The 27,702-nt window shown below is 53.0% G+C and overlaps 1 protein-coding gene across 3 annotated transcripts; it reads left to right on the top strand.

The window, feature by feature from the left end:
• On the top strand, positions 1-26,636 carry NELFA (negative elongation factor complex member A). 3 transcript variants are annotated; one of them, XM_042985141.1, is made up of 11 exons: positions 1-395; positions 18,584-18,755; positions 19,965-20,126; positions 21,352-21,441; positions 22,905-23,035; positions 23,131-23,200; positions 23,574-23,662; positions 24,357-24,468; positions 25,257-25,534; positions 25,633-25,736; positions 25,881-26,025. In XM_042985141.1, exons 1-11 carry the CDS (start codon positions 186-188, stop codon positions 25,924-25,926), a joined length of 1,464 nt encoding a protein of 487 aa, XP_042841075.1. In that variant the 5' UTR covers positions 1-185; the 3' UTR covers positions 25,927-26,025. The 3 variants fall into 3 exon arrangements, with proteins under 3 accessions (XP_042841075.1, XP_042841076.1, XP_042841074.1); XM_042985140.1 differs by having other exon boundaries at positions 9-395; positions 25,633-25,732; positions 25,897-26,636; XM_042985142.1 differs by lacking the exon at positions 19,965-20,126 and having other exon boundaries at positions 4-395; positions 25,633-25,732; positions 25,897-26,636.
• The last annotated feature ends 1,066 nt before the right edge of the window (positions 26,637-27,702 follow it).

Raw genomic sequence — 27,702 nt, forward strand, 5'->3', positions numbered from 1 at the left:
TGTTACGGCGGCTGGCGGGCCTTCCTCGGCGTCGCTGCGAAGCGTCTCGCCGAGGCCCCGCCCCCCCGGAAACGTCACCGCGGCTCGTCCGGGCGGGCGCCGCCATGTTGGGGGTCCTCGCCGCGGGCGCGTAGGTGTCTTCATAAGATGCCGGCTCGGCGGCGTCCGGCTTTCTCCCCCCCAAGATGGCGTCCATGCGGGAGAGCGACACGGGCCTGTGGCTGCACAACAAACTGGGGGCCACGGACGAGCTGTGGGCGCCGCCCAGCATCGCGTCCCTGCTCACCGCCGCGGTCATCGACAACATCCGCCTCTGCTTCCATGGCCTCTCGTCGGCCGTGAAGCTCAAGCTGCTGCTCGGGACGCTGCACCTTCCGCGACGCACCGTGGACGAGGTGAGGCGGGCGGCGGTGGGGGCCCGGGCCGCCCCTTCCAGTGACCAGAGACCCCGGGTCCTGCTCCCTCCCCCCCGACCGTCCCTACGTACCCCCTCGCACCCCTGGCCCTGACCCTCACGGCCAACCGCCCCCTCACCCCCCCCCCCCGTCCCCGCGGACCCTCATTCCCGCCCGGGACCCTCCCCCTCACCCCGCCTCCCCGCGGACCCCCAATCTCGCCCGGGACCCCCTTCCCACACCTCCCTCCCCGCGGACCCTCGTTTCCACCTCGGACCCTCCTCTTCACACCCCTTCCTGCGGACCCTCATTCCCGTCCCGGACCCCCTCCCCACACCTCCCTCCCCCTCCGACTCTCATTCCTGCCCCGGTCCCTGGTCCCCGACCCTCATCCGCCCTCCCCGCGAACCCTCATTCTCGCCCCGGACCCTCCCCCTCACACCCCCTCCCCGCAGACCCTCATTCCCGCTCCGGACCCTCCCCTTCACACCCCCTCCCCGCGAACCCTCATTCCCGCTCCGGGCCCCCTCCCCACGCCCCCTCCCCGCAGACCGTCCTTCCCGCTCCGGACCCTCCCCCTCACACCCCTCTCCCGGAGGATCCTCTTTCCCTCCCGGGACCCTGGTCCCCGACCCTCACACCCCCTCCCCGCGGATCCTCACTCCTTCCCCCCAGGCCCCGCCCCCCCCCCTCCGGCCCGTCCCCCGCCACAGGCCCCACCCTGCTCGCGCCGGTGTCCCGGGGTCGGGAGCGGCCGGTGCGCCCTGGCCGGGAGGGGAGGTTGGGGCGGGGGCCGCGGGGCCGGGGCACCTGTTGGCGGCAGGGCTGCGGCGGGCTCCCGCGCTGCGAGCGGCCTGGGGGGCGGCGAGGCGTCTGGGACGAGACGGGAGGAGCTGCGGCCCTGGTGGCCCCGCAGTCTCGGTCCCTTGCAGAACAGCCGCTCGTTCAGGGCCCCGAATCCTTGGAGTCTTGCCACACTCCCGTTTTCCGTCTTCCGGGTCAGTGGGCAGGGGCGTGTCTCTGTGCTTTCCTGGACGGTCCTTGGCGTCGCTTTTCGTGCACGCGACACTAGTTTTCCCGAATACCGAAGCCCCGCCGTGGTGCCGGCGGCCCGCAGCCGCGCTGCGGTGGTGGGTGGCTTGTGCGGGAGCTGTGCCGAAGCGCCCGCGGGGGGCCGGTCCGCGCCGCCCGGCCTCCCCGCCCGCGGCCCGCGTGCCTTTACCGCGGCGGGTGCCCGGCCGGTAGTGGGCGGGGCTCGGCTGGAACGGGCCGGGGGCTGCCGCTTCCCGCGTGGCGCGTGCGGCGTGGCGCGTCCGCTCTGCCGCCGGCCCTGGGCCGTTTTCCTGGCGAGTGGCCTTCCCTTCCCGGGGCAGGCAGCTCTCCGTCCACCCCGACCTGGGGAGACCGTGGCTGGCGGCCAGCTTTGTGCGCTGGCGTCCTGCTGTTGCCCGCGTCGTGGTGTTTGCGGTAGGGTGTCCGTAAGCGTGTCTCTGTCCAGGGTACAGTTTCTGGGATTGGAACTCGGGGGCGGGGGGGGGGGGGTTCGGCGCGATGCTGAGTTGTTTTTCCAAGTGGTTGTATCAAATTGGACTCCTCACCGGCGCCTGCCGGCCTGGAGGGTGTGGGAAGGTGTTTGGTGAGGCTTTCTTGTTTGCTTTTTCCCAAAGTACCTACTCCATTTTTTAGATTGAGGTATAATTGACATACAGTTACATTAGTTATATTCGGCCGTGCAGCATAACGATGCAGTGTTTGTATGTATTGTGTGATCACGTGAATACATCGATCATATACGCAGATCGTTTCCTGTGATGAGAACGTTAAAAAAGTGTTTAATGTTTACTTTTCAGAGAGAGAGAGAGAGAGAGTGTACGAGTGTGTGTGTGTTGGGGAGAGAGACAGAGAGAGAGAGAGAGAAATGGAGACACAGAGTCCGAAGCAGGCGCCAGGCTCGCAAACAGATCGTGACCTGAGCCGAAGTGGGAAGCTCAACCCACTGAGCCACCCAGGCTCCCCTAATGTTTATTTATTTTTGAGAGGGGGTGGGGGAGGGCAGAGAGCAAGGGAGACACAGAATCCCAAGCAGGCTCCAGGCTCTGAGCCGTGGGAGCAGAGCCCCTTCAGGGGCTGGAACTCAGGAGCCATGAGACCGTGACCTGAGCCCCCCAGGAGCCCTGTGACGAGAACTTTTAAAGACTTACTCTCTTAAAGCTTTCAAATGTGCACTACAGTATTAAGTGTAGGCACTTCATTCAGTGGCTTTAACTTGTGTTTGCCTTAATACTATTATGGTTGAGCTACTACTACTAATGTGGTTCATGTGTTTATTCACTGTGTGATTTTATTTGTTGTGAATATTCAAATCTTCTGTGTTTTCCTGTCTTTTTTAAATTGCTTTGTAGGTTGAAAATATCCATACATACGCACGTTGGGTAGCAGTCCTTTTTCAGTTATATATGTTACAGACGTTTTCCAGTTTCAGCTTGACTTGGCCCCTTTCCTGGAACCTTTGGACGTTCAGAAGCTCTTAGCTCCCAAGTGTGTGCTTGTACCAGTCCCGCCTCCCTCACGATTGGGACGGATTTGATCTGGTCTGGCATGTGCCTCCCTGTGGGGGGCGGGGGGCGGGGGGGGGGCGGGGGGCGGGGGGGGGCGGGGCTCCTGCTGTCCGGTTTGAGCTGCACAGTCTGCCTTTCACTTGCCAGCCTTCAGTCCACCTGCAATTGACTGTGCTGTGAGGCTGGGAGTGCAATTTCACTTTCCAAATGGATGTCCAGTTAGTCCAGCACCACTTGCTGAAACAGCTGTCTCTCCCGGTTGATTTGCACTGTCACTGCCTCGGGTCGGGTCGTTTCTGGGCTCTGCTCTGTTTCTTCAGGCTATTAGAATGCGTCATTGTGCTCATAGCCCACTGAGTCCTCTTACTGCCACTTGGCACAGAGGCCTTGACAAGCAGCCCCTCCCGTTTTGCTCTTCGGGGGCATCTCGGGCTATTCTTGGTCGTTTCTACTTCCACGTGTGTTTGATCTTCCCTTGTGAGGTTACACATACCTCACGTTGGGATTTTGACCGACATCGAAGACCGACTTGAACTCCCGATGCACTCTGGGGTGAAACCGTCTTAATAATACTCAATCTGATAGATTGTGAATATGGACATATCTCTCTATTTAGATCTGCTTTGATATTTGTTATGAACTGTTAACGATTTTCTCCACAGAGGCCTGCCATCCTGTTAGATGTATTACTCGATATTTCACATTTTTCATGCTGTTGTAGGTGGTATCTGTTAAAATTTTATTTTTTAGATGAGTTTGTGAATAGTATCTGTGCCAAAGGCTTACTAATTGCGTTAATTTTTTCTGTAAACTATTTCTCTGTGTCTTTCCTATTCTCTTTCCAGTTATGTTTTTTCTTGCCTTACTGGGCTCACCAGGACTCTGTCTTGTTTTTCATCACACAGGAAGAACTTGGACTGTTTTGCCAGTAAAGACTATGTTTCCTACTATTTTAGATGGCTAGCTTTTGTCTGGTTAAGGAAATTCTTCTCTATTTCTAGATTTTGTTTTAAGTTATAATCATGAATGAGTTTCAAGAGTTCTATTTAGATATAATTTACAAAGCATACAATTCACTCATTTGAAATGTACAGTTCAGCAGCTTTCAGTATCTTCACATTTGTGTAACCATCGTTCTAGACAATTTTAGAACATTTTCATCAGCCCCCAAATAAAGCCTGTACCCATTAGCAGTCTCCCCCTCCAGCCCTACCCCCCTTCCCTAGCCTGAGGCACCCACTTACCTGCTTTCTGTGTCTAATGATTTGTCTATTCTGGACATTTCATATGAACGGAATCATACAACGTGTGGTCTTTGGGGACGGGCTGCTTTCAAGGCTCATCCATGTTGTAGCACGTGGAAGTATTTCATTTCTTTTTTGCAACTGAATGATATCCACTGTATTGATAGAACACATTTTATTCATCAGTTGATGGCCATTTAGGTTGTTTATACTGTTTTACTATTATGAATAATACTGTGAAAGTTCATGGCAAGTTTTTATGGGCATATGTTTTCAATGTGGACATTGGATGTCAATTCTCAGGTATATGCCTTGGAGAAGAATTGTTTGGATCATAACTATTTTGAGGAACTGCCAAACTATTTTCCATAGTAGCTTCAGCATTTTTACATTTTACACGAGTGATTTTTGAGTGTTCCAATTTCTTACATCCTTCCCAACTTTGTTGTTATCAGTCTTTTTGGTATAGCCATCCTAATAGTGTGAACATGAATGGATTTTGAAATTTGTCAGATGGTTAAAATATCCCTTGGCATGTAACTCACCACATTTATAGAATAGTTTCAATTGTAAACCAGCTTTGCACCCCTGAGGTACAAACCTAATTTAGTCATTTATATATATGTTGCCCAGATATTTTGTGTAAGAATTTTGTATTTATGTTCCTGGGTGAAATTAACCTTTAATTTTACTTTTTGAAATTGTCCTTGTCATATTTTGGTACTGAAGTTATGCTATCCTTATAAAAGGAATTGTGGTGTAGCCTCTGTTTTCCTTTTCTTTGGAGTTTAATAATCTAATTATTTCTTCCTAAATGTTTGGTAGGACTTAGTAATAAAGCTATGTGGGGGAGCCTGGATTTCCTTTGTGGGGAGATTTTTGAGTATTGATTTTTTTTTCTTATTTATTATCTTTATTTTATTTTTAAAGTTTATTTATTTATTTTGAGAGAGAGTGCTGTGTGCATGTGTGTGAGTGGGAGAAGGGCAGAGAGAGGGAAAGAGAGAATCCCAAGCAGGCTCCACGATGTCAGCACAGAGTGGGATGCAGGGCTAGATCTCATGACCCTCGGATCATGGCCTGAGCTGAAATCAAGGGTTGGATGCTCAACTGACTGAGTCACTTAGGCACCCTGTTTTATATTCTTCTTAAGTAAAAGTTTGATGTTATTTTTTTTTAAAGGATTGACCGTTTCTACTAAAACTTCAAATGTATTGGCATAAAGTAGTTAATATCCTCTTGTCTTTTTAATATCAGAAGCATGTGTAGTGATGGTCCCTTTTTCATTTTTCTTTTTTTTTGATCTATCTCACCAGATATCTGTTAATTTTATAAAACTTCAAAGGACCAACTGTTGGCTTTGTTGATATTCTCTGTTATGTTATGTATTTGTTATCCGTTTAACTACTTTTTTTCATTTTCATTATCTTCTTCCTTGTATTTCCTTTTTTCTTTTGGTCTTTTACGAATCTCTTAAGATGGAAGCTGACCTCGTTTTCAATGCTTTTTCCCTAAGATACACGTATAAAGCCGCAAGGTTTTTTGTAATCACAGCTTTAGCTGCATCCTGCAAGTTTTGTTAAATAGCATTTTCGTTAAGTCGCAATACTTCCTCATTTCTGTGATTTCTTCACTGACACTGTGTAGTTTAGAATTGTTTCTTAGTTTCTGTACATTGGAGAGGGAGAGATTTTCGTTATGTTTTGTTAGTGATTTCTAGCTGTATTGAGTGCTCATCAGGATACAGTCTACATTATTTCAGTTGTTTGAAATTTAAGATTGCTTAATGGCAAAATATGTAGTCAATTTTTGTAGACATTGCGATTGAACTTGAGAAGCAGATTTATTCACTAGTTTTGAGTTCCATTGCCCTGTATATGTTCATTAGGTCAGTTTGTTTATTGTATTGTATAGGTCTACTGTAGTCTTAATTGATTTTTAAAAGAATTACTTCATTTATTAGTGAGAGGGGTATGTTGATCTCTGTTATGATTATAGATTTGTCCATTTCTCCTTACCGTTTTATCAGCTTTTGCTTTATATATTTGGAGGCTATGTTATTAGGTGCATGCAAGTTTAGAATTGTTTTAGTTGCCTGTTAAGCTGAACCATGGATCTTTACATAGAGCTTTCTGTATGTGGTAATGTTTTTTGTGCTTAAAGTCTTTTTTGGTCCAACTTTAATATAGATATATCAGCTTTCTTTCACTGATATATATCAATATATGTAGTTCTGGGACTTCATAATACCAAAACAATTTTTATTTATTTATTTGAGAGAGAGAGTATGCATGTGCACGCATCTGATTGGGAGAGGGGATGGGGAGAGAATCTCAAGCATGCTCTACCCAACACGGAGCTCTATCTCATTAACTGTGAGATCATGACCTCAGTGGAAAATAAGAAGTCCAGAGTCAGAGCTTTAACCAACTGAGCCACTCAGACCCAGGCACCCCCCACACCAGTGTGTGTGTGTGTGTAAGGTAAGCTCTACGCCCAGTATGGGGCTTGAACTCAATGACCCCAAGATCAAGAGTCTCATGCTATACCAACTGAGCCAGCCACGTGCCCCTATATTACAAGAAATTACAATAAAGGAATTATTGGCTAGGTTGCAAAAGGATTAGGCCATTCTGGGTAGTTTACTTTTCTGAAAAGCATTTTTATTTTCTTGGTATAAAACTTTTTTATTTTTCCCATTTTTTAAAATGTTTATTTATTTTTGAGAGAGAGGGGGTGTTTGTGAGCAGGGAAGGGGCAGAGGGAGAGGGAGACAGGGTCCGAAGTGGCCTCTGTGTTGACGGCAGAGCGCCTGCTGTGGGGCTCGAACGCATGAATCATGAGATCATGACCTGAGCCAGAGTTGGGTGCTTAACTGACTGAGCCACCCAGGCGCCCCTCTTTTTTTTTTTTTTTGTTAGTATTTTAAGTAATCTGTACACCCAGCATGGGGTTTAAACTCACAACTCTAAGATCGAGAGTCTCATGCACTACCAACTGAGCCAGCCAGGTGCCCCAAGCAAATATGCTGAAACATCTTAATTCACTTAGCTATCTTAATTATCTTTAAGTTATTTAAGTATCTAATACATTTGAAATGTCATTCTAAAGATTAAGTTTTTCTATATAAGACTGTAGATACAGGGGGACTAGATGATTGGGCTGGATGTGTCCACAGTGTGTTAGAGTTCTCCAGAGAAATAGAACCAACAGGGTGTGTGTGTGTGTGTGTGTGTGCGCGCGCGTGTGTGTGTGCGCGCGCGCGCGCGTGAGTGCACGCCCTATAAATACTCACATATGCCATATACGGGGGTGGTGGTGGAAGGAGTTGGCTCACGTGATTAAGGAATCAGAGAAATCCCAAGATCTGCAGCAGCATGCGAGACACCAGGGAGAGCTGATAGGTAGTGCTAGTCAGAAAGCCAGCAAGCTGGAGACGCCAAAGACTGGAAAAGACCAGTGTCCCACTTTGGCCAAGCAGGAGTTCTGTCTTCAGTTGGTTGAATGAGGCCCACCCATATCAGGGAGGGCAATCTACTTTATCTAGTGTACCAATTCAAATGTTAATCTCATCCAGACACACCTAGAATTGACATTTGGCCGATGTCTCGGCACCCCCTGGCCCAGTCACGTTGACACATAAGTTTAACCATCACAACAGCATCTGCTACAACCTGTGTGTCATTGTGAAATCCTGAAACCAGTTTACTAGTTTTGTGACGTATCTAGTCTTCTTAAAAGCTAAGTAAACAACAGTCTGTGGCTAATACCAGGGGGAGGAAAAGAGATTTGGATGATCCGGTATTTTAGTTTATTTAGTAAGGGGTACAGAAGTAGGTTAGGGCTCCTGCTCTTTAAGAAATTTTTATTCTGGCTAGGGGAGTCAGAATGATGCCTTGAAAATGGAGGCGAACGATCTCAGGATATTATGTACGTGAGGTGTTTTGCTGACTACAGAGTGTCATAAAATGTAAATAGTGACTTTGGGATGTTTGAGCTGTATTTGAAAAGGCATTCTAGGAAATAAATGCTACCGGATAACACCAGCGACCACTGTGGTCTAAGACACTGACATTGGCGCCAGTGGAAGTCTTAGAAGAGCGGGACTGGGAGATTCTGTGTATTCTGTAGAGTTAGCCAAGTCCGGGGTGACCGTGGGAAGTCTTGGGGATTCCAGTGACCAGTGACCGGGAGGGCGAGAGATTTCTCAGCTGGAGGTCAAAATGACAAGGCCAGCTGCACAGGGAATGATACCCAGTTTCCCCCAAGGACACACACTGCTGCTGTGAAGTGCTGAGCCTTCCCTTGCGTGGCTGTCTTACTGAGAAACCGTTGACTAAAATTACAGACTCAGAAACTTGTTTGTCTGAACTCAGGAAGAAGGAAATGTCCCACTTGTACCTGCAGGATCTCAGATGCTTAGACACAGAGAAGCAGCGTCAGTTTCCAACCCAGGGGCGGAGGGTCAGATGAGGAGGGTCTGAACGGGACTTCTACCTCTCTTACCTGTGTTGTTTCCAAGGACACTGGACCTGGGTCTGCATCACAGTTCTGACACAGACCTTTTTTACACACGGACTCACCACTTCATTGAAATTTCACCTAAACTTTGCTGTCCCCCTGGAACCTAGTACCTCTGTTGTTTTTCTGCGATGGTGCCCGTGAGCCTCTGGCCTGCAGCTGTGTCACCACGGCGAGCCAGCAGCCTGGCACCAGGCCGTAGGCTCGGCTGTGATGGTCCCAGACCGTTGGTGCAGGACCGTGGTTCACTCGGCCGTCCTGCGAGTTTCCAGTGGCACGTTTTGGTGGGCTTTTCACATTACAGTTATCTTTAACCTGTCTGTTCTAGAAAATCTCAGCAGTTATTTCTTCAAATATTGCCTTCACCCCAGTTTCTCTCCCTTTCTCCCTGATTCTGCAGTTAGGTGCATATGGGACTTTCCTCTCTTTCCTGGGTAGCCCCTTCCATATTTTCTAGTGGCTTCCTTTCTTTGGTATGGTCTGGATAGTGCCTGACTTACCACCCCATCCCTTACTTCTGTCTGCTGTTAAACTTTTTACTGGCTTCCTTTTCCTTCCTACGAAGTCTGTTCTGTCGCACTTATTCTTTGACCCCTACATCCTGCTCCCACGTTCCCTGTAGGCAACAACCATTCTGTTCTGTTTAAAAGAGCGTCTTGCTTTTAGGTAGGGACTTTTCTTTCCTTTCAGGTGTAAGTGATCTAAGCTGCCTGTATTTAAGGTGTGCAATGTGACATGTACACACCTGTAACATTAAGACAGTGAAGGTACCGGCGGATCACAACCCACGTCTCCTCCTGGCCCTGTCCCGTGCAACTGCTTTCTGTCACTACAGATTAAGTTGCACATTATAGAACATTATACACATGGAATCGTACAGGGTGGGTTTTTTAGGTCTCGCTTCTTTCACTCAGCGTGTAATTTTGATATTCACCCATGTGTTACGTATGCTAACAGTTCATAACTTTTGTTTTTAAGCTTATTTCTTTAAGTGATGTCGACACCCATCCCGGGGCCGGAACTCACAACCCCGAGCTCTAGAGTCGCACGCTCCACTGACTGAGCCAGCCAGGCTCCCTGTAGTTCATAATTTTACTGCTGAGTAGGTTGCCTCGCTATGGGCATGCCCCATTTACGGCTATGTCCCTGCGTGCTCTGCTGTTCTCTGGAGGACGCGTGTAGGAGAGGGATGGCTGGGTCCTTTTTCTTTTTAACGTTCATTTGTTTTTGAGAGAGAGCCTGCACGTGCACATGAGTGAGGGAGGGGCAAGGAGAGAGGGGGACAGACGATCCGAAGCAGCCTCTACGATGACAGCGGGGAGCCCGACGTGGGGCTCAAACTCACGAACCATGAGCTCATGACCTGAGCCCAAGTCGGACACTTAACCGACTGAGCCACCCAGGCACACTGCTCCCCAAGGTGACGGTACCACTCACCTTCCCACCAGCGACATACAAGGGCTCCAGTTGTCTTCCACATTTGGTAGCGCCTTTCTAATTTTAGGCATTTTTTCAAAAAGATTTTATTTTTAAGTAATCTGTGTGCCCAACATGGGGCTCGAATTCACAACGCTGAGATCAATAGTCGCACAGTCCCCTGGCTGAGCCAGCCAGGTGTCCCTACAGTCAGGCGTCCTAATAGGTGTCAGTTTGTACTTCCATAATGATGGTGACATTGAGCATCTTTTCTATCAGTCTTACGTTGCAAGTCTTCCATATTTTTAAAAAACCTTTTGAAGTTTATTTCTGAGAGAGAGAGAGAGAGAGAGAGAGAGACAGCCAGTGGGGGAAGGGCAGAGAGAGAGGGAGAGGGAGAATCCCGAGCAGGCTTGGTGCTTGTCAGCACGGAGCCCAACCTGGGGCTTGAACTCATGAACTGTGAGGTCATGACCTGAGCCGAAATAAAAGAGACTCGGACTCGTAACTGAGGCACCCAGGGGCCCCTTCACATATTTAAAAAAAAAATTTTTATTAATGTTTAATATTTTTGAAAGAGAGACAGCAAGCAGGAGAGGGACAGAGAACGAGTGAGACACAGAATCCAAAGCAGGCTCCAGGCTCTGAGCTGTCAGCACAGAGCCTGACGCGGGGCTCAAGCTTACAAACCACAAGATCATGACTTGAGCTGAAATCGGCCACTTAACTGACTGAGCCACCCAGGCACCCCCACTTACTACTTTTAATTGATGTAAAATTATATTGTCTACGTACTTCAGCAATTTTTTTTATTCATTTATTTTTTTAAATGTTCATTTTTGAGAGGGAGAATGCACGGGCACGCAAAGTGGGGGAGGGACCGAGACAAAGGGGGACAGAGAATCCCAAGCAGGCTCAGCACTCAGTGCAGAGCCCAGTGTGGGTCTTTGAAGTCATGAACTGTGAGAACATGACCTGAGCTAAAGTCGATGCTTCGCCAACTGAGCCATCCAGGTGCCCCACTTCAGTTCATTTTTTGTAAACAAAACATTATTTTTAATTATTTTCAGCCATGTTGCTGTTTATCTAATCCAAGGGTTGATAAACTGACCTGTGACCTGTCTGTATGGTCTGTGAGCTAAGAATGTTTGCACGTTATTGAAAAGTTTATTTAAGCCTGTCTCATATCTTCCTCCCTCCTCCCCTCCCCTCCCCTCCCCTCCCCTCCCCTCCCCTTCCCATGTGGCCCACAAGCCCTAAAATAGTCACTGTCCGGCCCTTCAGAGAAAAGTGGGCTGACTCCTGCTCAACTGTGCCCCCGCAGTTGGTGTCCCTGTGCACGTCCCTCCAGCCCTGGGTGGCAGGCTGCAACCAGCTTGGTTGTAACAAGCAGTGCTGTAGCACAGGGCTTCTTACCCCTGGGTCACTGTGGAGCTGTCTTTGAAATCTGCGCCCAGGTGGAAGTGTTGGGTCACAGAATGTATCTGCTTAAGTGGTGACATTGTAGTGTCCACACTCCCACCTGCAGCGCCTGAGGGTACCGATTCCCCCTCACTCTTCTCACACCTGGTTTTGTCCACTTTTCTGGTTTTGTGGATCAGATGGTTGGAAATTGATAGTTTGTGTTCATTTGAGGCATCTGTCCCCTGTGTTCTTGCCTTGTCAAATTTCCTTTGTTTGTTGCCTATTAATAGCATCTGCCTTTGTTTCTGTTGGGGTTGCTGTCTTGTTGATTTGCAGGGACTCTGTATATTTTGGGTAGTAAACGCTGCTGGTTTTGAACATTACAGGTTGCATCTGCCATTTTGTTACCTGTTAACTTTTTCATTTGTCTTTCCCTGAACAGAAATCTTTCATTTTAATACACAGTAAGTTTTTGGTTTATGTTTTGTGCTTCTGAAGTTTTAAGAAGTCGTTAGATGTGCCTCTTTTGTTTCTTTTCACTTTGTAGTTCTTCCTTTCACAGGTAGGTCTTTAATGCGTCAGGAGTGCACCTTTGTACGTGCTGTTATATTGGAAGCCAGTCTCACTTTTCTCTGTTCTGAGTCCGAGATCTGTGTCCAACCATGCATTTAGATGCATGCATTTTTCTCATGGATTTGTGACGCTGTGTGTATGTGAGAGAGAGAGTGTGTTGTGTGCATGCTTTAGGGCATGCAGCGTTGCCCTCTTGGCAAGAACTAGAAGGTCCTTACTCAAGCATCTGCCTCCCCCCAGAGACCCGATGAAAGCTACCATGAGAACACGGTTGAAGATAGGATTCTTCTTTTTTTTCTTTTAATGTTTATTTATTTTTGAGAGAGAGAGAGAGAGCATGAGCAGGGGAGGGGAAGACAGGGAGGGAGACACAGAATCCAAAACAGGCTCCAGGCTCTGAGCTCTCAGTACAGAGCCCGACACTGAACTCGAACTCACGAACTGTGAGATCATGACCTGAGTGGAAGTCGGACACTTAACCGACTGAGCGACCCAGCCGCTCCTGAAGGTGGGATTCTTGCTGAAGATTTGGTTTAATCTAAAAATGGTTTCGGGGTGCCTGGGTGGCATAGTTGGTTAAGCATCTGACTTTGATTCAGGTCATGATCTCATAATTTGTGAATTTGAGCCCCGTGTCAGGCTGTCTGCTGTCAGCTCAGAGCCCTATTCGGCTCTTCTGTCGTGCTCTGTCTGCCCCTCCCCTGCCTGCACTCTCTCGGAAATAAACATTTAAAATATAAATGAATGAATGAATGAGGTTTGGTCTGCCGTAATGAAACACAACACAGCAGACATTCACTTTCTTTTTTTTTTTTTTAATTTTTTTAATGTTTATTCATTATTGAAAGACAGAGACAGAGCACAAGCAGGGGGTGGGGTGGAGCGGGGCGGGGGTGGGGGGGGGGTGGGGGTGGGGGGTGGACACAGAATCCGAAGCAGGCTCCAGGCACTGAGCTGTCAGCACAGAGCCCAATGCTGGGCTCGAATTCAGGAACCGCGAAATCATGACCTGAGCCAAAGCTGGATGCTCAACCGACTGAGCCCCCAGGAGCCCCAGACATTTACTTTCTTACAATTCTGGACTATAGGACATCGAGACCGAGGTGCTAGCTGATTCAGTGTCTTCTGAGGGCTGTCCTCCTGGCCTGCAGACGGCAGCCTTCAGGCTGTGTGCTCACACCGTAAGAGAGGTCTGGGATCCCTTTTGTAAAAGGCAGGCACCCCTTCCCTCAGGACCCCGTCTCCTCCCACTACCATCACATTGGGAATTAGGGCTTCAGCGTGTAGTTTGAGGGAACACACATTCAGTCCATAACAATAGTCTTTTTGTTTTTAACCTCCGTGCCTTTTTTTGTTAACATTTTTATAAACTACTGTCCATTTTGCCTTAGGGTTGTTGTATTAGTTTGCCAGGGCTGCTGTAACAAAGTAGCACAAACTAGATGGCTTAGAACAACAGAAACATAGTCTCACGGCTCTGGGTGGCCTCTCCTGACTTGGGATGGCCTCGGCTGTTTGGTTGCTCATAGGAGCATCGCTCCAGTCACAGAGCTGTTTTCTCCCTGTTTGTTTACCTTGTCTTTCTTCTGTGAGTATCTCCTGTGTGTCCAAGTTTCCCCTCTTCATAAGGACACCAGTCACAATGACTGCATTTTAACTTGACCACCTCTGTAAAGGCTCTGTTTCTGAATAGAGTCCTATTCTGAGCCACTGGGCATTAGGACTCTGCCATATCTTTTTGGAGGAGTACAGTTCAACTTAAAACACTAGGTTTACAGGGCATCTGGGTGGCTTAGTTGGTCTAACATCTGACTCTTGATTTTGGCTGAGGTCATGGTCCCAGGGTCGTGGGATCGAGCCCTGCATCAGGTTCTGCACTGAGCGTGGAGCCTGCTTGAGATTCCCCCCCCCCCCCACACACACACAGCAGCTCTCACTTGTCCTCTTAAAGAAAACACCCAAAACAGGGGCGCCTCTGACTTCAGCTCTCGTCATGATCTCACGGTTCAAGGGTTCAAGCCCCACATTGGGCTCTGAGCTAACAGCTCAGCCTGGAGCCCGCTTCGGATTCTGTGTCTCCCTCTCTGCCCCTCCCCCACTTGTGCTCTGTCTCTGTCTCTCTCTCTCTCTCAAAAAAAATAAAATAAATTAAAAAACCAAAACCACTAGGTTTTTGTGAACGCAGGTGGGTTCTCAGTTTATTTTGTGCTCATGTGTGAGCTGTTTTGAGAGCACGTCTTGTGTCTTGCTTGTTTCTGCAGCTCTAACACCGCACCTCACCTGGCTCTCGGGAGAGACTCTGTCTATAGAACAACTAAGTCATTAGAGGGTCTGGTTAGCTGCACATCTCCTCTTGGGGAAGCTTGGGGAGGGGGTCGCGCACGCGTCATTCCCTTCACTGCCTCGCAGAGTCTGCTTTATCTGGTGGGTCTCTTGGTGGGCGCAGAGCTGTTCCCGTCTTCCGCTGCCGGGAATGCTCTGCCTGAGTGTCCTGTTGCCTAGGTGTGCAAGAGAGCCGGAGGGCACGTTCTTCTCGCCCGGGTGTGCAAGAGAGCCGGAGGGCACGTTCTCGGAAGTGCTGACTGCCCTGAGAGCACATAGCATTTAAATTGTGACGCATGTTGCTAAGGTAAAAGCTTTGTAGACGTTATGCCCGCTTGCGTTCTGGCATCAGCTGCTGTTCCTTTATTCGCGGAGGGGAGTTGTGGCACAGGCACGCCTGGGAATGTGCCCGTGCTTTTCCAGGGAGTGGTGACAGATTTGGGGTTTGGCCCGAGGTGGCTGAGTCCAGGCTGTTCTCCCAGAGGGGCCGCGGTGGTCACCTGCCCAGGTACCTGCCCCGCGCCGCCAAGCTCACGCGTGGGAAGCTTGTGTCCTTTCCGTTTGCATTTCTTTTACATGGAGTGAGGCTGAGTATCCTTTGCATTTTTCAGAGTTTTGAATCGTTTTCTGGTAAACCTTTTCTTACTGACTTGTAGGATCAAGTGTGTGTGTGTTTGATGCCTGTGATAGGAGTTGCAAGTACTTTTTCTCTAGCTTGTCGCTGCTCTTTTGATTATATTTATGGGGTTTGGACTTTTTTGGGTTTTTCCATGCCAAAATAGTTGTGTAGTAAAATTGATATTCTTGCCTTTTGTGGTCCTTGGTTTAGAATCATATGTACAGACGTCTTTCTCACTTAGCAGTCACAAAAAAGATTCCTGTGGTTTCTTCTAGTATTTTTACAGTCTTATTTTTCCAACTGAAATCGGATCCACTTGCGGCTTATTTGGAAATAAAGTGAGAGACAGGGAGCGTTCTCCCTCGTGTGGCACATTCATAACATTTTCACATCTGCTAAGATTAACGCCCTCTCGTTACCTTCCTTTTAAATGTTTCTCTTATTTTTCTTTGTCGATTTTCTCAGAGGAATTTGGAATCAGATTGTCCGGTTGTGTGAAGAAAATCAGGAATTTGAGAGGGGCGGGTGACCCCACACTTAGCGGCCGAAGGAGAACGGCCTTCCCTGTGGCATCGCGTGCCCTCCCCTCGCCCGCCAGGTCGGCGCAGGGCTCCTGCCCTCACTGCTCCGTTACCTTCTGTTGAACTCATTTCTCTGCTTTATGTTTTTATTGGAGACAGCTGTAAACATCCATGGCACTGTAACCGGCCACCAGCATCACACGCTCTGGAGGAGTATTTGCCGAGTACTGGATTTTGCCTCTCTTCCTCTTTGCTTCGACTCTGGCTGTGACTGTGCCAGTGCCTGCAGAATTAAAGCTCCTTTTGACCCAAGTACATGCTTCCTGACCCAGCTGTTGTCAGAGCTGCATCCTGGTGATGGGGACTGTCCCAGGCCGGCCTGGGCCGCCTCCTGGAGACACCACCCGGCTGTGCCTCTTGGGTGCTCAGGCGTGTGACGTCACCCAGGCAGGGGCCCGGGCCCGGGGGTGATGCCGGATTTGGAGACATCCTGCAGGCTTTGGCTAAGTTTCCCTCGGTTACCCTCCCGGGCACGTCCCCCACAGATTTTTCTGCCTCGCATAATTTCTCAGATTGAGATATTCATACAGGACTCGTTCTCTGCACGTGCAGTTTGGTGGTCTGGGTACGTTCACAGTGTTGTGCAGACGTCACCACTCTCTAATCCAGAGCAGTTCGTCACCCCAGCAGGGTGTCCTGTCCTCATTAGCAGTCACTTCTGTTCCCGTCGGGCCCCTGTCACATCTCTACAGCGCACCTGGAACTGGTCCACTGTGTGCTCTTCTAGTACCGGCTTCTTTGACTCAGCGTCACGTACTGAAGTTCAGGTTGCATCTGTGCTGTGGGTACACCCTGGTCGAGTCACCCCTTCACTGCTGAGCTCTTAGGAAGAAAGCCGTTGGCATGCAGGTCTCTGGGTGGACGTGCGTTTTCGTTCTCTTGTGTTTGTGCAGGGAGTGGAGCCACGGGTCGCACGGTCAACTCCGTGCGCGTCTCACTGAGGGACAGCCAGGCTGGCTCCCCGCGCGGCATCATTTTGCATTGCCGGCAGCGGTGTCCAGAGGGTTCCGGTCTCTCTGCCCCTTTGCCCACGTCGCCCACCTGTTTGATTCTGCCCTCGCCCGGCTCGTGAGGCAGCGCCCGCCGGTGTGGGCCACGTCATGTTTGCAGCCTCTCGTCTGCGTGGTCGTTTGCGAGTATGGACATTCGGGAGTTTCCTCAGACGCAGTCTGCGTGTGTTTCTTGTTCTTCGTGCTTCGGAGCCGTTGCCCAGGGTGGAACCTGCGATCTTTCTGAGCCACTTAGAATGCTGGGCGCTCAGTACGTGTCATTTTCTTAGGCACAATTTTAGTTGGCCTGGGACGTGTTTTTATGCTCTTCTTGTAGCAAGGGACGCATAAAGTTGTTTTAATTTGAGGGGCACCTGGGTGGCTCAGTCGGTTAAGCATCCAACTCTTGATTTCGGCTCAGGTCACAATATCATGTTTCGTGAGTCTGAGCCCCACGTTAGGCTCTGTGCTGTCAGTGCTGAGCCTGCTTGGGATTCTCTCCCTCCCTCTCTCTCTCAAAATAAATAAATAAACATCTTTTAAAAATTGTTTAATTTTTTGGGGCGCCTTGGTGGCTCAGTTGGTTAAGCATCCAACTCTTGATTTTGGCTCAGGTCATGATCTCACAGTTCATGAGTTCGAGCCCCACATCAGGCTCCATGCTGATGATGCAGAACCTGCTTGGGATTCTCTCTCTCCCCCTGTCTTTCTGCCCCTCCCCTGCTCGCTCGCGCACTCTCTCTCTCTCTCTCTCTCTCTCTCTCTCTCAAATAAACTTTTAAAAAAATTTTTAAATTGTTTAATTTTTCACTTTGTGCTTTTTTGTTTTTAACGCAGAACAGAGCTTATATTATACCTCGATGAAAGTAAAGGGGAAGGCAGTGGATGGCGGCACTCTTCTGTAACAGCAAAAAGCCCCCCCTACCACAAATGTTTACAAATAAATGTTTGCTGCTTTTCTTCTTTTCGAATATTCATTTAAATTCTAGTTAGTGAACATATAGTACAATGTTGGTTTCAGGGTTTATCATTTTTACCATCAAAGAACATATTTCTGCATATTTCAAGATATGGCCTTTTAGAACTGGTCAGCTGGCACCTGACCCTGTGTGTGGCTGGCAGGGGAGGGGGGCCCACCCTGAAGCTTTGACCTCACACGTGGGTACCTCTCCTCCAGTGGGTGGGAATGGGAGGGGGGCAGGGAGCTGTGGTGCAGGTGAGAAGGGCGGTTGCTGCCCCTGCGGGGCGAGGAGTGAGGAATCACATGTCTGAGGGATGGAAAGACCAGTGACCAGGTGGGGTGAGTGTAGGGCTAGTGTGGTCTTGCAGCGGCTCAAGGGTCCTGCCTTCTCCCCTTCCCCGGCCCTCTGTCTCCTGCATCCGTGCTCCCCCGTCAGGACTGTGAGCTCGCCTCTCCTTCCTGAAGGTGCCCCATCAGCGGGTTTCCTAGATGGGGGTGTGGGCCTGGCAAAGGCAGGGGCTTGTGTATGGACAGCCCTCCCTCCTGCTGCTGTCCTGGCACACGGTCACCGGGTGCCGCTAGGAGCCATCTAGGAGGCTGTGGGGAGAGGCTGCTGCGGGAGGGGGAGTGGGCAACAGGCGGAGGTGGGGGCGCTCAGTGTGAGTGGGCATCGCGACCTGGCAGAGGCCGTGGTGGCCCAGGGGAGCGGGATGGCCCTGGGGTGGGGGGAGCACAGAGGAAGGGGAGCCCAGGTTCCCGTGAGGAGGGGGCCCGGCATGGAGGCGGTTGCTGTGGAGGCTGGACGCTTCCCCACAGAGCTTCAGTGGGGTGTGAAGGGGGCTGCTGTCTGTGTTTGGGAACAAAGGTGTGCAGACACCTGCACCTGCGGGGGCTGCTGTCCCCAGCTGGTTGCCAAGGCCTGTCAGCAGTGGGCGGGGCTTCCGGGAGGGGTGGCCGTGCAGCCCCCAGGCTCAGGACACTGTCTCTCCTTTCTCTGCAGATGAAGGGCGCCCTGGCGGAGATTATCCAGCTGGCTACCCTGGACTCGGACCCCTGGGTTCTCATGGTAGCTGACATCCTGAAGTCCTTTCCCGACACCGGCTCGCTTAACCTTGACCTTGAGGAACAGAATCCCAACGTTCAAGATATTCTAGGAGAACTTAGAGAAAAGGGTATTTGTGTGTGTGTTTTTTACGTGGGGAGGAGGGAAATGTGAACTTGACATCTACAGTGTTGCGTTGTTTGCGGGGCAGTTGCTGTGGTTCCGGATATGTTATCTGTGTGCATTTTCCACCCCCACCCCCACCCCCCGCCAGAGCTGCTGCCCAGCTTCTGGCCAGTCTCAGAATACCAAGCGTGTCAACAGCCCACAAGCCGCTCCTCACTGCTCAGCTCCTTGAGGCCATGGGCTCTGCCCATTCAGGTTGCGTCTCTAGAGCGTAGAACATTCCCTGGCACAGAGGAGATGCGCAGAACTGTGTGTTTAAAGTATCACCAGTTGAGTTATTTTGAGCTTGAACTGAAAATTATTTAGAAAATTCTCGTAAATGATCAGAGAAGACATAGAAAGATGAGGAGGGCTGTTCCTCCCAGATCTCTCTCTGTGTCTGGAGACAGGTGCTGGTGCCCCTTAAAGATGGAGCCTGTGCTGCCACAGGGCCAGTAGCCTGGCCATTCCCCCCACACAACACAGAGTCTTTGGGAGCCCTGGGAAGCAAACCCGGGACGTCTTTGTCCTGGTGGTTATCTTGACCAGGGTCCAGGTGAGGTCTGCCTCTGAGGTGGGGAAGGGCCTGCTTTGTCTTCGGCTGCAGGGGGCTTCTTGGCCCCTGGAGGGGGGTGGGGCCTGGTCCTATCGTGGGGGGGCAGGAAAAATAGGGGTGCATTTGAGCTCCTTCCTCAAGGGTTTTCCCTGAGTTCTGACTCTTGGGGGGACAGAGAAGCCACCCGAGTGCTGCTTCTGAGAGCCAGGATCCAGCAGAAGCCAGAAGAGACCACTGACAGGGGCCCGTGGAGGCTGCAGAGAGAAGCCTGTGGTGACCACAGACTCACCTTACCTATTGCTCGGGGTGTGTCTGGGCATTTCCGAAGCCTGGGAATGCCGGAGACACTCTCCAAAAATTGTTGTATTGATGTACACCGGTGGGGCCCCGTCCTGGTGGGTGGCCACCCACTTGACCACCAGCCACGTGGGTGGCCTTGACTGGCGGGCGACCGGTGGAGTGGAGACGCTGGGGAGTCCGTCTTTGACGGATCAAAGCGGAAGACCCGCAGCTGTAAACAGGAAACTGCACTTTGGGTTGTGTTTTCACGTCAGTGGTGGCGACGGTGGCCTGGGTGAGGGAGCTCCTAACGAGTTGTGTCGGTTCTTGAATGAGCAGTGAATGAGTGTGAAGCGTCGGCCATGCTGCCACTGGAGTGCCAGTACCTGAATAAAAACGCCCTGACGACCCTCGCCGGACCCCTCACTCCCCCAGTGAAACATTTTCAATTAAAGAGGAAGCCGAAGAGTGCCACGCTGAGGGCAGAGCTCCTGCAGAAATGTGAGTGTCCGCTATCTAGGCGCCGGGCTGGCGGGGACCCTGTCCTCTCGGGGCCGCCCTGCCGAGCTCACGGCCGTGCTTCGGCCTCGGTCTGTGCTTTCACCTTCAGAGTTCTTTGATTTATGGCTCCGAACCTGTCTTTTTGAGACCGAGGTCTGCAAAAGTTTTTTAGAAATACTTACTGCTACGCTAAACTGTGTCTTCTAAAATCTGCTCTAGAAACTTCAGAATTTTCGGGTTAAAGTGTAATCTTGTTACAGAAAGTGAAATCTGCAAACAGCGATGTGGGCAGTGATAGGTGGCCTGGCAAAAGCTCCTGAAAGGCTGGCCCCTCCTGTAACTGCCTTTTTCTGGAGTTGCAGATGGCATGCATTTCACTGTAAAGATGTTTGAGCATTTTATTTAACGTTTTCTCAGATAGTAGCATGCGAAATGGGTGTGGAAGTTATTTGCTAGAAAAAAGGCAAGGAAGTTGATTCTTTTCAACCAAATTGCAAAACATATCCCGATAAACTTTTATTTTGAATGGCTACAGAATTGGTATCGATGACATGCGTAAATGCCCTGGTTGCAAAGCATCTGGGTAAAACACACCAGCCGTTGTGACTCTTAGTTCAGAATAGACAGTGTCTTGGGTCTGGTGCTGTGCTGTGGCTGCATGGGGCTGGTGGCCCCGCTGTCCCCTGTGGCAGAGCCTAGTGCTGGGGACCAGGCTTCCGGCCCCGCCTCGCTGCTCCCTTCCCCTTCCCCAGCACCCACTGAGCCATCTCAGGAAAATCTCGTTCCCTCCTCATACTTCTGCGTCTGCGAGGAGAAACGCCACACACACTTTGCCTGATGACCACGGTCATCAGTGTCCAGTGAGGACACTCCCATCGGGGCTGCCCGATTTGAGACCTCACACAGGGTGCCCGGGAGGCCTCCCTCCAGCCCCCCTGCCGGGCCCCTCTGGAGTACGGTTCTGCCCCTTCCGGGCAGCCCCACGGCTCTCCTTACTTGAAAGTAGGTCTTCTAAGCAAAAAACCATACCATTTGCAGTCACATTGGGCTTCGGGGAACGTATGAATGTGTCTTTAGGAAGAGAGACCCGTGTGTGTGTGTGTGTGTGTGTGTGTGTGTGTGTGTGTGTGAATACTTACAGCACCTACTTCCTAGCGAGTCATTTCGTGAGCGCCACACACATGTACCGCGGGACACGCTGCTGACACGTGCAACCCTCTTACAGCCACTGAGACGGCCCAGCAGCTGAAGCGGAGCGCGGGCGTGCCCTTCCACGCCAAGGGCCGGGGACTGCTCCGGAAGATGGACACCACAAGTAAGGCCTTGCCCGCTGCGCTGCGCCCTGGCAGCCCGGGCACGGAGCCGCAGGACTCCTTCCTGCTTCCGGGCTTGCCTCTGGGTCGGAGATTGGGGTTTGACTTCAAAGACGGTTTTTCCTGGTTAGCCACACCATTTAAATGTTGGGCCCCAAAGGTGCCTTAAGAGGTGTTGGGAAAGGAACGCTGGAATGAGGAGAGCTCAGGGTTAATGCAGGTTTTCCACCTACGGAAAGACCTGGAAGGATATACGGGGACATGCCAAGAGGAGCAAGACCAGAATTTGAGCAGGATGCGGGTGGGGGGGGGAGGGAGAGGGCGCCCCCTGCACACGGTGAGTGCCGCCCCACCGCAGAGCTTCGGGACTGACGGGACTGACGGTGGACTGCGAAATGCCCCGGTGGCTGGTGCTCCTGGGCCGTACCTTCTTCCTTCCCTCAGGGCTGGAAACAGCCCTGCGCGCACATCACCGGAGCAGATAGGAGGAGCAGAGAACAGGTGGCCTGGAGCGTGCCTCCAGAAGGCACCGGACAAACCAACCCAAGGGCAAGAGGCAGGGCCCGGGGTGACCAGGCAGCAGGGGAGGGGTGTCACCTGAAAACAGAGGGCACCCTGTTGGAGCCGACGGGGAAGCCTTGCGGGGTCCCTTCTAGAGGCCCGCCCACCCCGCTCACCGGAGAAAGCTCTCAGGTTCTCCACACCCCAGCGACGTGTCCTGAGGGCAGTGCTGGCCAGAGGCTGCGTGTGCCCTGGGCCTGGCTCACGGGGGGAGACCTGAGCAGGAGCAGGCCTGCGGGCTGAGCATGGAGATGGGGTCCCGGGGGCGAGGGTGGGGAGGTGCTAGATGCCCAGCGGTGGGGGGGCAGGCCCTGCTTGAAAGGGAAGGTCGCTGTGTGTCAGGTGACTTCTTTTTGACACACTAAGGACCAACTTGAGGAAGGGAGGGAGGGAGGGAAGGAGGAAGGAAGGAAGGGAGGGAGGGAGGGAGGGAGGGTGATTCTGGCTGCAGTGTGTGGGTATCTAGCCTTTCATGGTCAGTTTGCTGGGAGGTACAAGAAGGGAGCGTGGGTAGAAGTCGCGTCCGTGCCGTCGGAAGCTCGCTGTGTTAGGATGGATGGCTGCAGACACGGTGTCTGTTTTTGTTCACGTTTTGGCAACAATATCCTAGATTGGCTGTGATGTCATTGCTTCCTATGGCCTTGCCCTCAGACTCGACACCTGAGCTCTTGGCCACCAGGAGAGGGTCGCCCAGGGTCGCAGGTGTGCTGGTGATGTCGCCTCCACCCACCCTCGCAGAGACACGGCGGTCCGTGGGAATTGGGGTTGCACCCGCTGGGCTCGCGCATGGTGTCACGGGGCCGGTGAAGCGGGCGGTGTGCTGGCAGGGTGGCCTCGCTCCTCAGAGGGAACCGTGAGAGTGGCGGGAGACGGGCCAGTCCCTGAGGTCCCCACCTCTTTGCAGCCCCACTCAAAGGCATCCCGAAGCAGGCGCCCTTCAGAAGCCCCACCACCCCCAGTGTCTTCAGCCCCGCCGGGAACCGGACCCCCATCCCGCCTTCGAGGACCCCCCTGCGGAAGGAGAGGGGAGTGAAGGTAGGCACTTCCCCTCTGGTATCCGCGGCCTCGCGAGACCGGCCTCGGTGTCCCTCACACCGCGGGTAAGGGCCGGCTTCTGTCTGTTTCGACAGCTGCTCGACATTTCTGAGCTGGACATGGTGGGAGCCGGCCGAGAGGCAAAGAGGAGGAGGAAGACGCTGGGTGTGTACACGGGGCTCCCTACAGGGTCTGGGCTGCCCTCCGCCCGGGCGCTCGGTCGGGGAGCCGGGGGTCAGGCATCGGGGTGGGTCTGGGCTGCAGTCCATCTGGGGGCTGCGCTTCCTGGCCGGTCCCTCTCCCGGTGACTCGTCCCGCCGGTGGCTTTTATCTTGACGCTAGGTCCTCAACTTGGGGCGCGGTGATCACACGGGGCAGGACTTCTGGAAAATGAGCTCACTTTGTTCTTTGCCTGGAGACCGTGTTTGAAGCACACGTTCAGTGTGGCGGTTCGGGATTGCACCCCGGGGGCCCGCTGGGCCTGCTCGTGGGGTGCGCGCAGTCGGGGCCACTGGCGAGGACTCTGTTTTGTCAGCAGATGCGGAAGTGGTGGAAAAGCCAGCCAAGGAGGAGACCGTCGTGGAGAACGCCACCCCAGATTACGCGGCCGGCCTGGTGTCCACACAGGTGGGGCCTGGGCGCTGCAGGGGCGCCTTCCACAACCGCCCATCTCCCCCCCCCCCACCCCCCCCCAGCTCCTCATGCGGCCGACATGTGGTTAGCCACACAGTGTGCCCTGTAGGGAGCGTGTGTGTGTGTGTGTGTGGATACGGGTGCGAGAGGCGTTGCACTAGGGCTGTGTGTGCGTGTCCCACATGTGCTCTCCGGGGGGCTCTATGGTGAGTCTCCTCACCTCTAGGCCTTGGTTTCCCCTCTCTAGTGGGGACCTGTCTTTGGGGCCTCAGTCCCGCCCACAGTGGAGGGGGTCAGCGGGTAAGCATAGTCTGCTTCTCGGATTCTCGTCCACGCAGACCATCCCCACGCAGCTTGTGGGGATGGGGCCATGGGCCAGGGCTGGAGAAAGGCCTTGTGAGCATGGCTTGTTTCCGGCCCAGTTTCCTTCTGTTGTGGAGTGGTGTTTTCTCTCCTCCTGGCTGGCTGGTTTGGGAAGCCCCCCCCTCCCCCGCCCCCCACTGAGGCAGGTCCAGATAGGGGCTGAGGAGAGCAGTGCCCGCTGTCCTGCCCCAGGGTTGGGAGTGCCTCCCGTGGGGGTGGAGGATTGAGTCTGAGGCTCACAGGGGAGCCGGCACAGGCCAGCGTCCAGGGGAAGCACTGAGCCCTGGGCCTCTTCTGGGAGGGATTGTAATAAAATCTGTTCCAGAAACTCGGATCCTTGAACAACGAGCCTGCGCTGCCCTCCACGAGCTACCTGCCTGCCACCCCCAGCGTGGTCCCGGCCTCGTCCTACATCCCCAGCTCCGAGACCCCACCAGGTGAGCGGGCAGGTGTCCGGCTCAGCCTTCTCCAGACCCCTCCCCAGCACCCACCCGGGACTGCCGCCCGCTGGGGAGGGAGCAGATCCTCCATTGCTCACGTGGCGCTTCCCTGGGCGGCAGGACATCTGTGCTGGTGCAGACCCCAAGTTTTCACCTGCTCTGTCCTTTCTGGAGGCCCCTTCGTAGGGCCCAGTGGGGAGTGGGGGAGCTGGAGGAGGGGGAGGGGGTTGCCCAGCTGACGTCGAGATAGGGTCCAGGGATCCCCTCACAGTCCCAGAATTTCTGACAAAAAGGTGGACCCAGGGTAATGGACTTGACTCTGGGGCTCTGGCGTCACCGGGCTTAGCTTTGCCCTCCGGGAGCGGAAGTGGCCAGAGAGGGCCATGGGGGCCAGCAGCCCTGTTGGGCTGGAGGAGGCTGCCTTCCTGTGTTACCGGGGCCGTGGGGGGGGGTGGGGTGTCGGTAGGGAGGGGTGCGGGGAGGGGGCTGGGCCAGGCCTGGACATCTCCTCTGCCGTCTGGAAGAGCCTGAGACTCCCTGCTCCTGCGGGGCCCGGAGGTGCTGCCGGTGGTTCAGGCTTAGGCCCCAGCTTCGGCCAGACGGCCTCCCACTGGGGACTCAGAGGCAGGACGGGGTCTAGCAGTCAGGGCCTGGGAGGTGGAGCAGGACCTGTCCCCTTGTTCTAGGGGCAGTGGAGCCCAGGAGAGCTCAGGGGGGGGGGGGGGGGGGGGGGGGAGGGTGGTCCCGGTCCCCCGCCCCCTCACCAGACCGCATTCTACTTACAGCACCGTCTTCTCGGGAGGCTGGCCTGCAGGCCAGCCGGCCGCCTGAGGAGCCCAGTGCCCCAAGCCCTGCGCTGCCAGCACAGTTCAAGCAGAGGGCACCCATGTACAACAGCGGCCCTAGCCCTGCCGCATCCACACCCTCAACGCCCACCTCTCCCCTGACGCCCACCACACCCCCGGCCGTCACCCCGGCCGCCCAGACGCCTCCGGTGGCCATGGTGGCCCCACAGACCCAGCCCCCTGCCCAGCAGCAGCCCAAGAAGAACCTGTCCCTCACGGTAGGTGTGCCCTGGGCGGGCTGAGGCCTTGCCCGCCCACAGCTGCAGTGGGGGCGCCTGCAGTGCCCGGATACCCACACCCCTGTCCACGCTTGCAGAGAGAGCAGATGTTTGCCGCGCAGGAGATGTTCAAGACGGCCAACAAAGTCACACGGCCGGAGAAGGCCCTCATCCTGGGCTTCATGGCCGGCTCCCGAGGTAGGTGTGTGTGGCTGGCCCCGGGGGGGGGGGGGGGGGGGGGGGGGGGGGGAATGGGGGGACGGCGGGATGGGGGCGGGCAGGGGGACAAGGGCCCCGGGAGGGGCGGGGGGACGGGCTCCTCAGTCCCCGGTGCCCCGCCCAGCAGCCCCTGCCCTCCGCAGAGAACCCGTGCCAGGAGCAGGGCGACGTGATCCAGATCAAGCTCAGCGAGCACACGGAGGACCTGCCCAAGTCGGACGGCCAGGGCAGCACCACCATGCTGGTGGACACCGTGTTCGAGATGAACTATGCCACAGGCCAGTGGACGCGCTTCAAGAAGTACAAGCCCATGGCCAACGTGTCCTAGGGGCCGCCCGCCGCCCATGCTGGCCTTCGCCGTGGGGCTTGGCGGGACGGCCGCTCCCCGGGCTCCACCGGGCCCCAGCCCGCTAAAGCTTTAGGTTCATTTCTCGGGGGTGTTCTGGACTTGTTTTTTAAATTTTAATATGGGTTACCTTTTGTGTGATTTCAGATACTTTTTTGGATTCAATATTACATTTTTGAATGTTCAAGTTAACCAGAAAAGTTATAACTTCCTAATTTTAGCGACAGCTCTGCTTATTAGACTTTTATCTTTTTTATTTTTTCTTAAATTCCACTGACCACGAAGGAGGGCTTTTCCTTGCTAGTGCGACGCTCTCCCCGCCCCACGAGGTTGAGGGGACCAAAGGGATGCCTGGCGCGGTGGACAGGGTGAGGTAGGGCTGCCGAGTACCCCAGGGCGGGAGATGCGGGCCGCGCTCACCGCCCGCAGCTTTTGTATTTGTCTTTTGTACGGTTGTGAGCGTTGAGACCGGTCTTCTGGTACCTGTTTTCATTGTAAAACTATCTGAGTAATTAAAGTCTAGCTTTTCTAAAGAAAGCCCCGCGGCGGTGTTTCGGGCCGGCCCGTCCTCTCCTCTCTGCTCCAGGGCCGCAGCCCCCATTGGGGTGGGTGGCGGCGGGCTGGCAGGATGGCCACTCCCCGACTAAGGGGAGCCAGGGTCAGAGGCTGTCCTCAGGGAAGACGGAGGACCCGGGGCAGGGCTGAGCGTCCGCTCAGAAGAGTCGGCAGCTCCTGACCATTTCACCCTCGATGGGGATTTGCTCATCAGAGTGTTTAAAAAGGGGGGAGGGGCATTTTTCCGAAAGGAGAGCTACACTTACTGTTTGTGGTGTTTGCTATCCCTCCGAGGCCACGGTCAGCTTCTACCAGGGCAAGTGAGCGGTGGAGCGACAGCCTGAGGACAGAGCCCTTCCCGAGGGAGGGCAGGCGGGGCTGTGCCAGCAGCCTCGGAATGACCACGCAAAGTAAGCGGAAAAGTGGGAAAAAGCCCAGAACTTCAAAACGCAATCCCATATAAAATAAGTTTAAGAAAAAAAGCCTTTAAAAAGTTTTTAATACAAAAATACTCACATACAGTTTTCCAAACACAGCTTCCCACTTTAAATGCTATTCTCCGACTGGCGGTTCCCGAGCCTACAGTTCGTCTAGCCCCCCCGCCCCCCGCCCCCCCGCAGGAATTTCAAGTTTTTAAGTCTAGCGAAACCGGCGAGAGCACCGAGTGTTCCTATGAGGAGCCTGACCTCATTCTGTATGAAGCGTAGACACCAACAGGCACATTTAAATTCATATTTAATTTCTGACAGGGCATTTCACATCTCAACAGGGTACGCTGGACAGCACGACGCCCGCGACAGCATATTTCCCTCTAGTGACTAACATCCAACACTATGCTGCTCAGAGGATATCGAGAATTTGGCAACAGTTCTTTGCGTTAACTTTCCTCAAAACAGGCTTATCTTTAATTCCTGGAAACCAGGTAGTTCTGGAAGATGGGCACGATACACACTGTGGTTTTTATGTCAAGATAAGAATTTCAAAGGCGTCAGACGCGCAGACCTGAGTTCGTGTGAGGCCCAGGAAGCAAGGGAGGCGGGCTGTCCAC

This window comes from Panthera tigris, chromosome B1 (assembly GCF_018350195.1).
Source record: "Panthera tigris isolate Pti1 chromosome B1, P.tigris_Pti1_mat1.1, whole genome shotgun sequence".
NCBI lineage: Eukaryota > Metazoa > Chordata > Mammalia > Carnivora > Felidae > Panthera > Panthera tigris.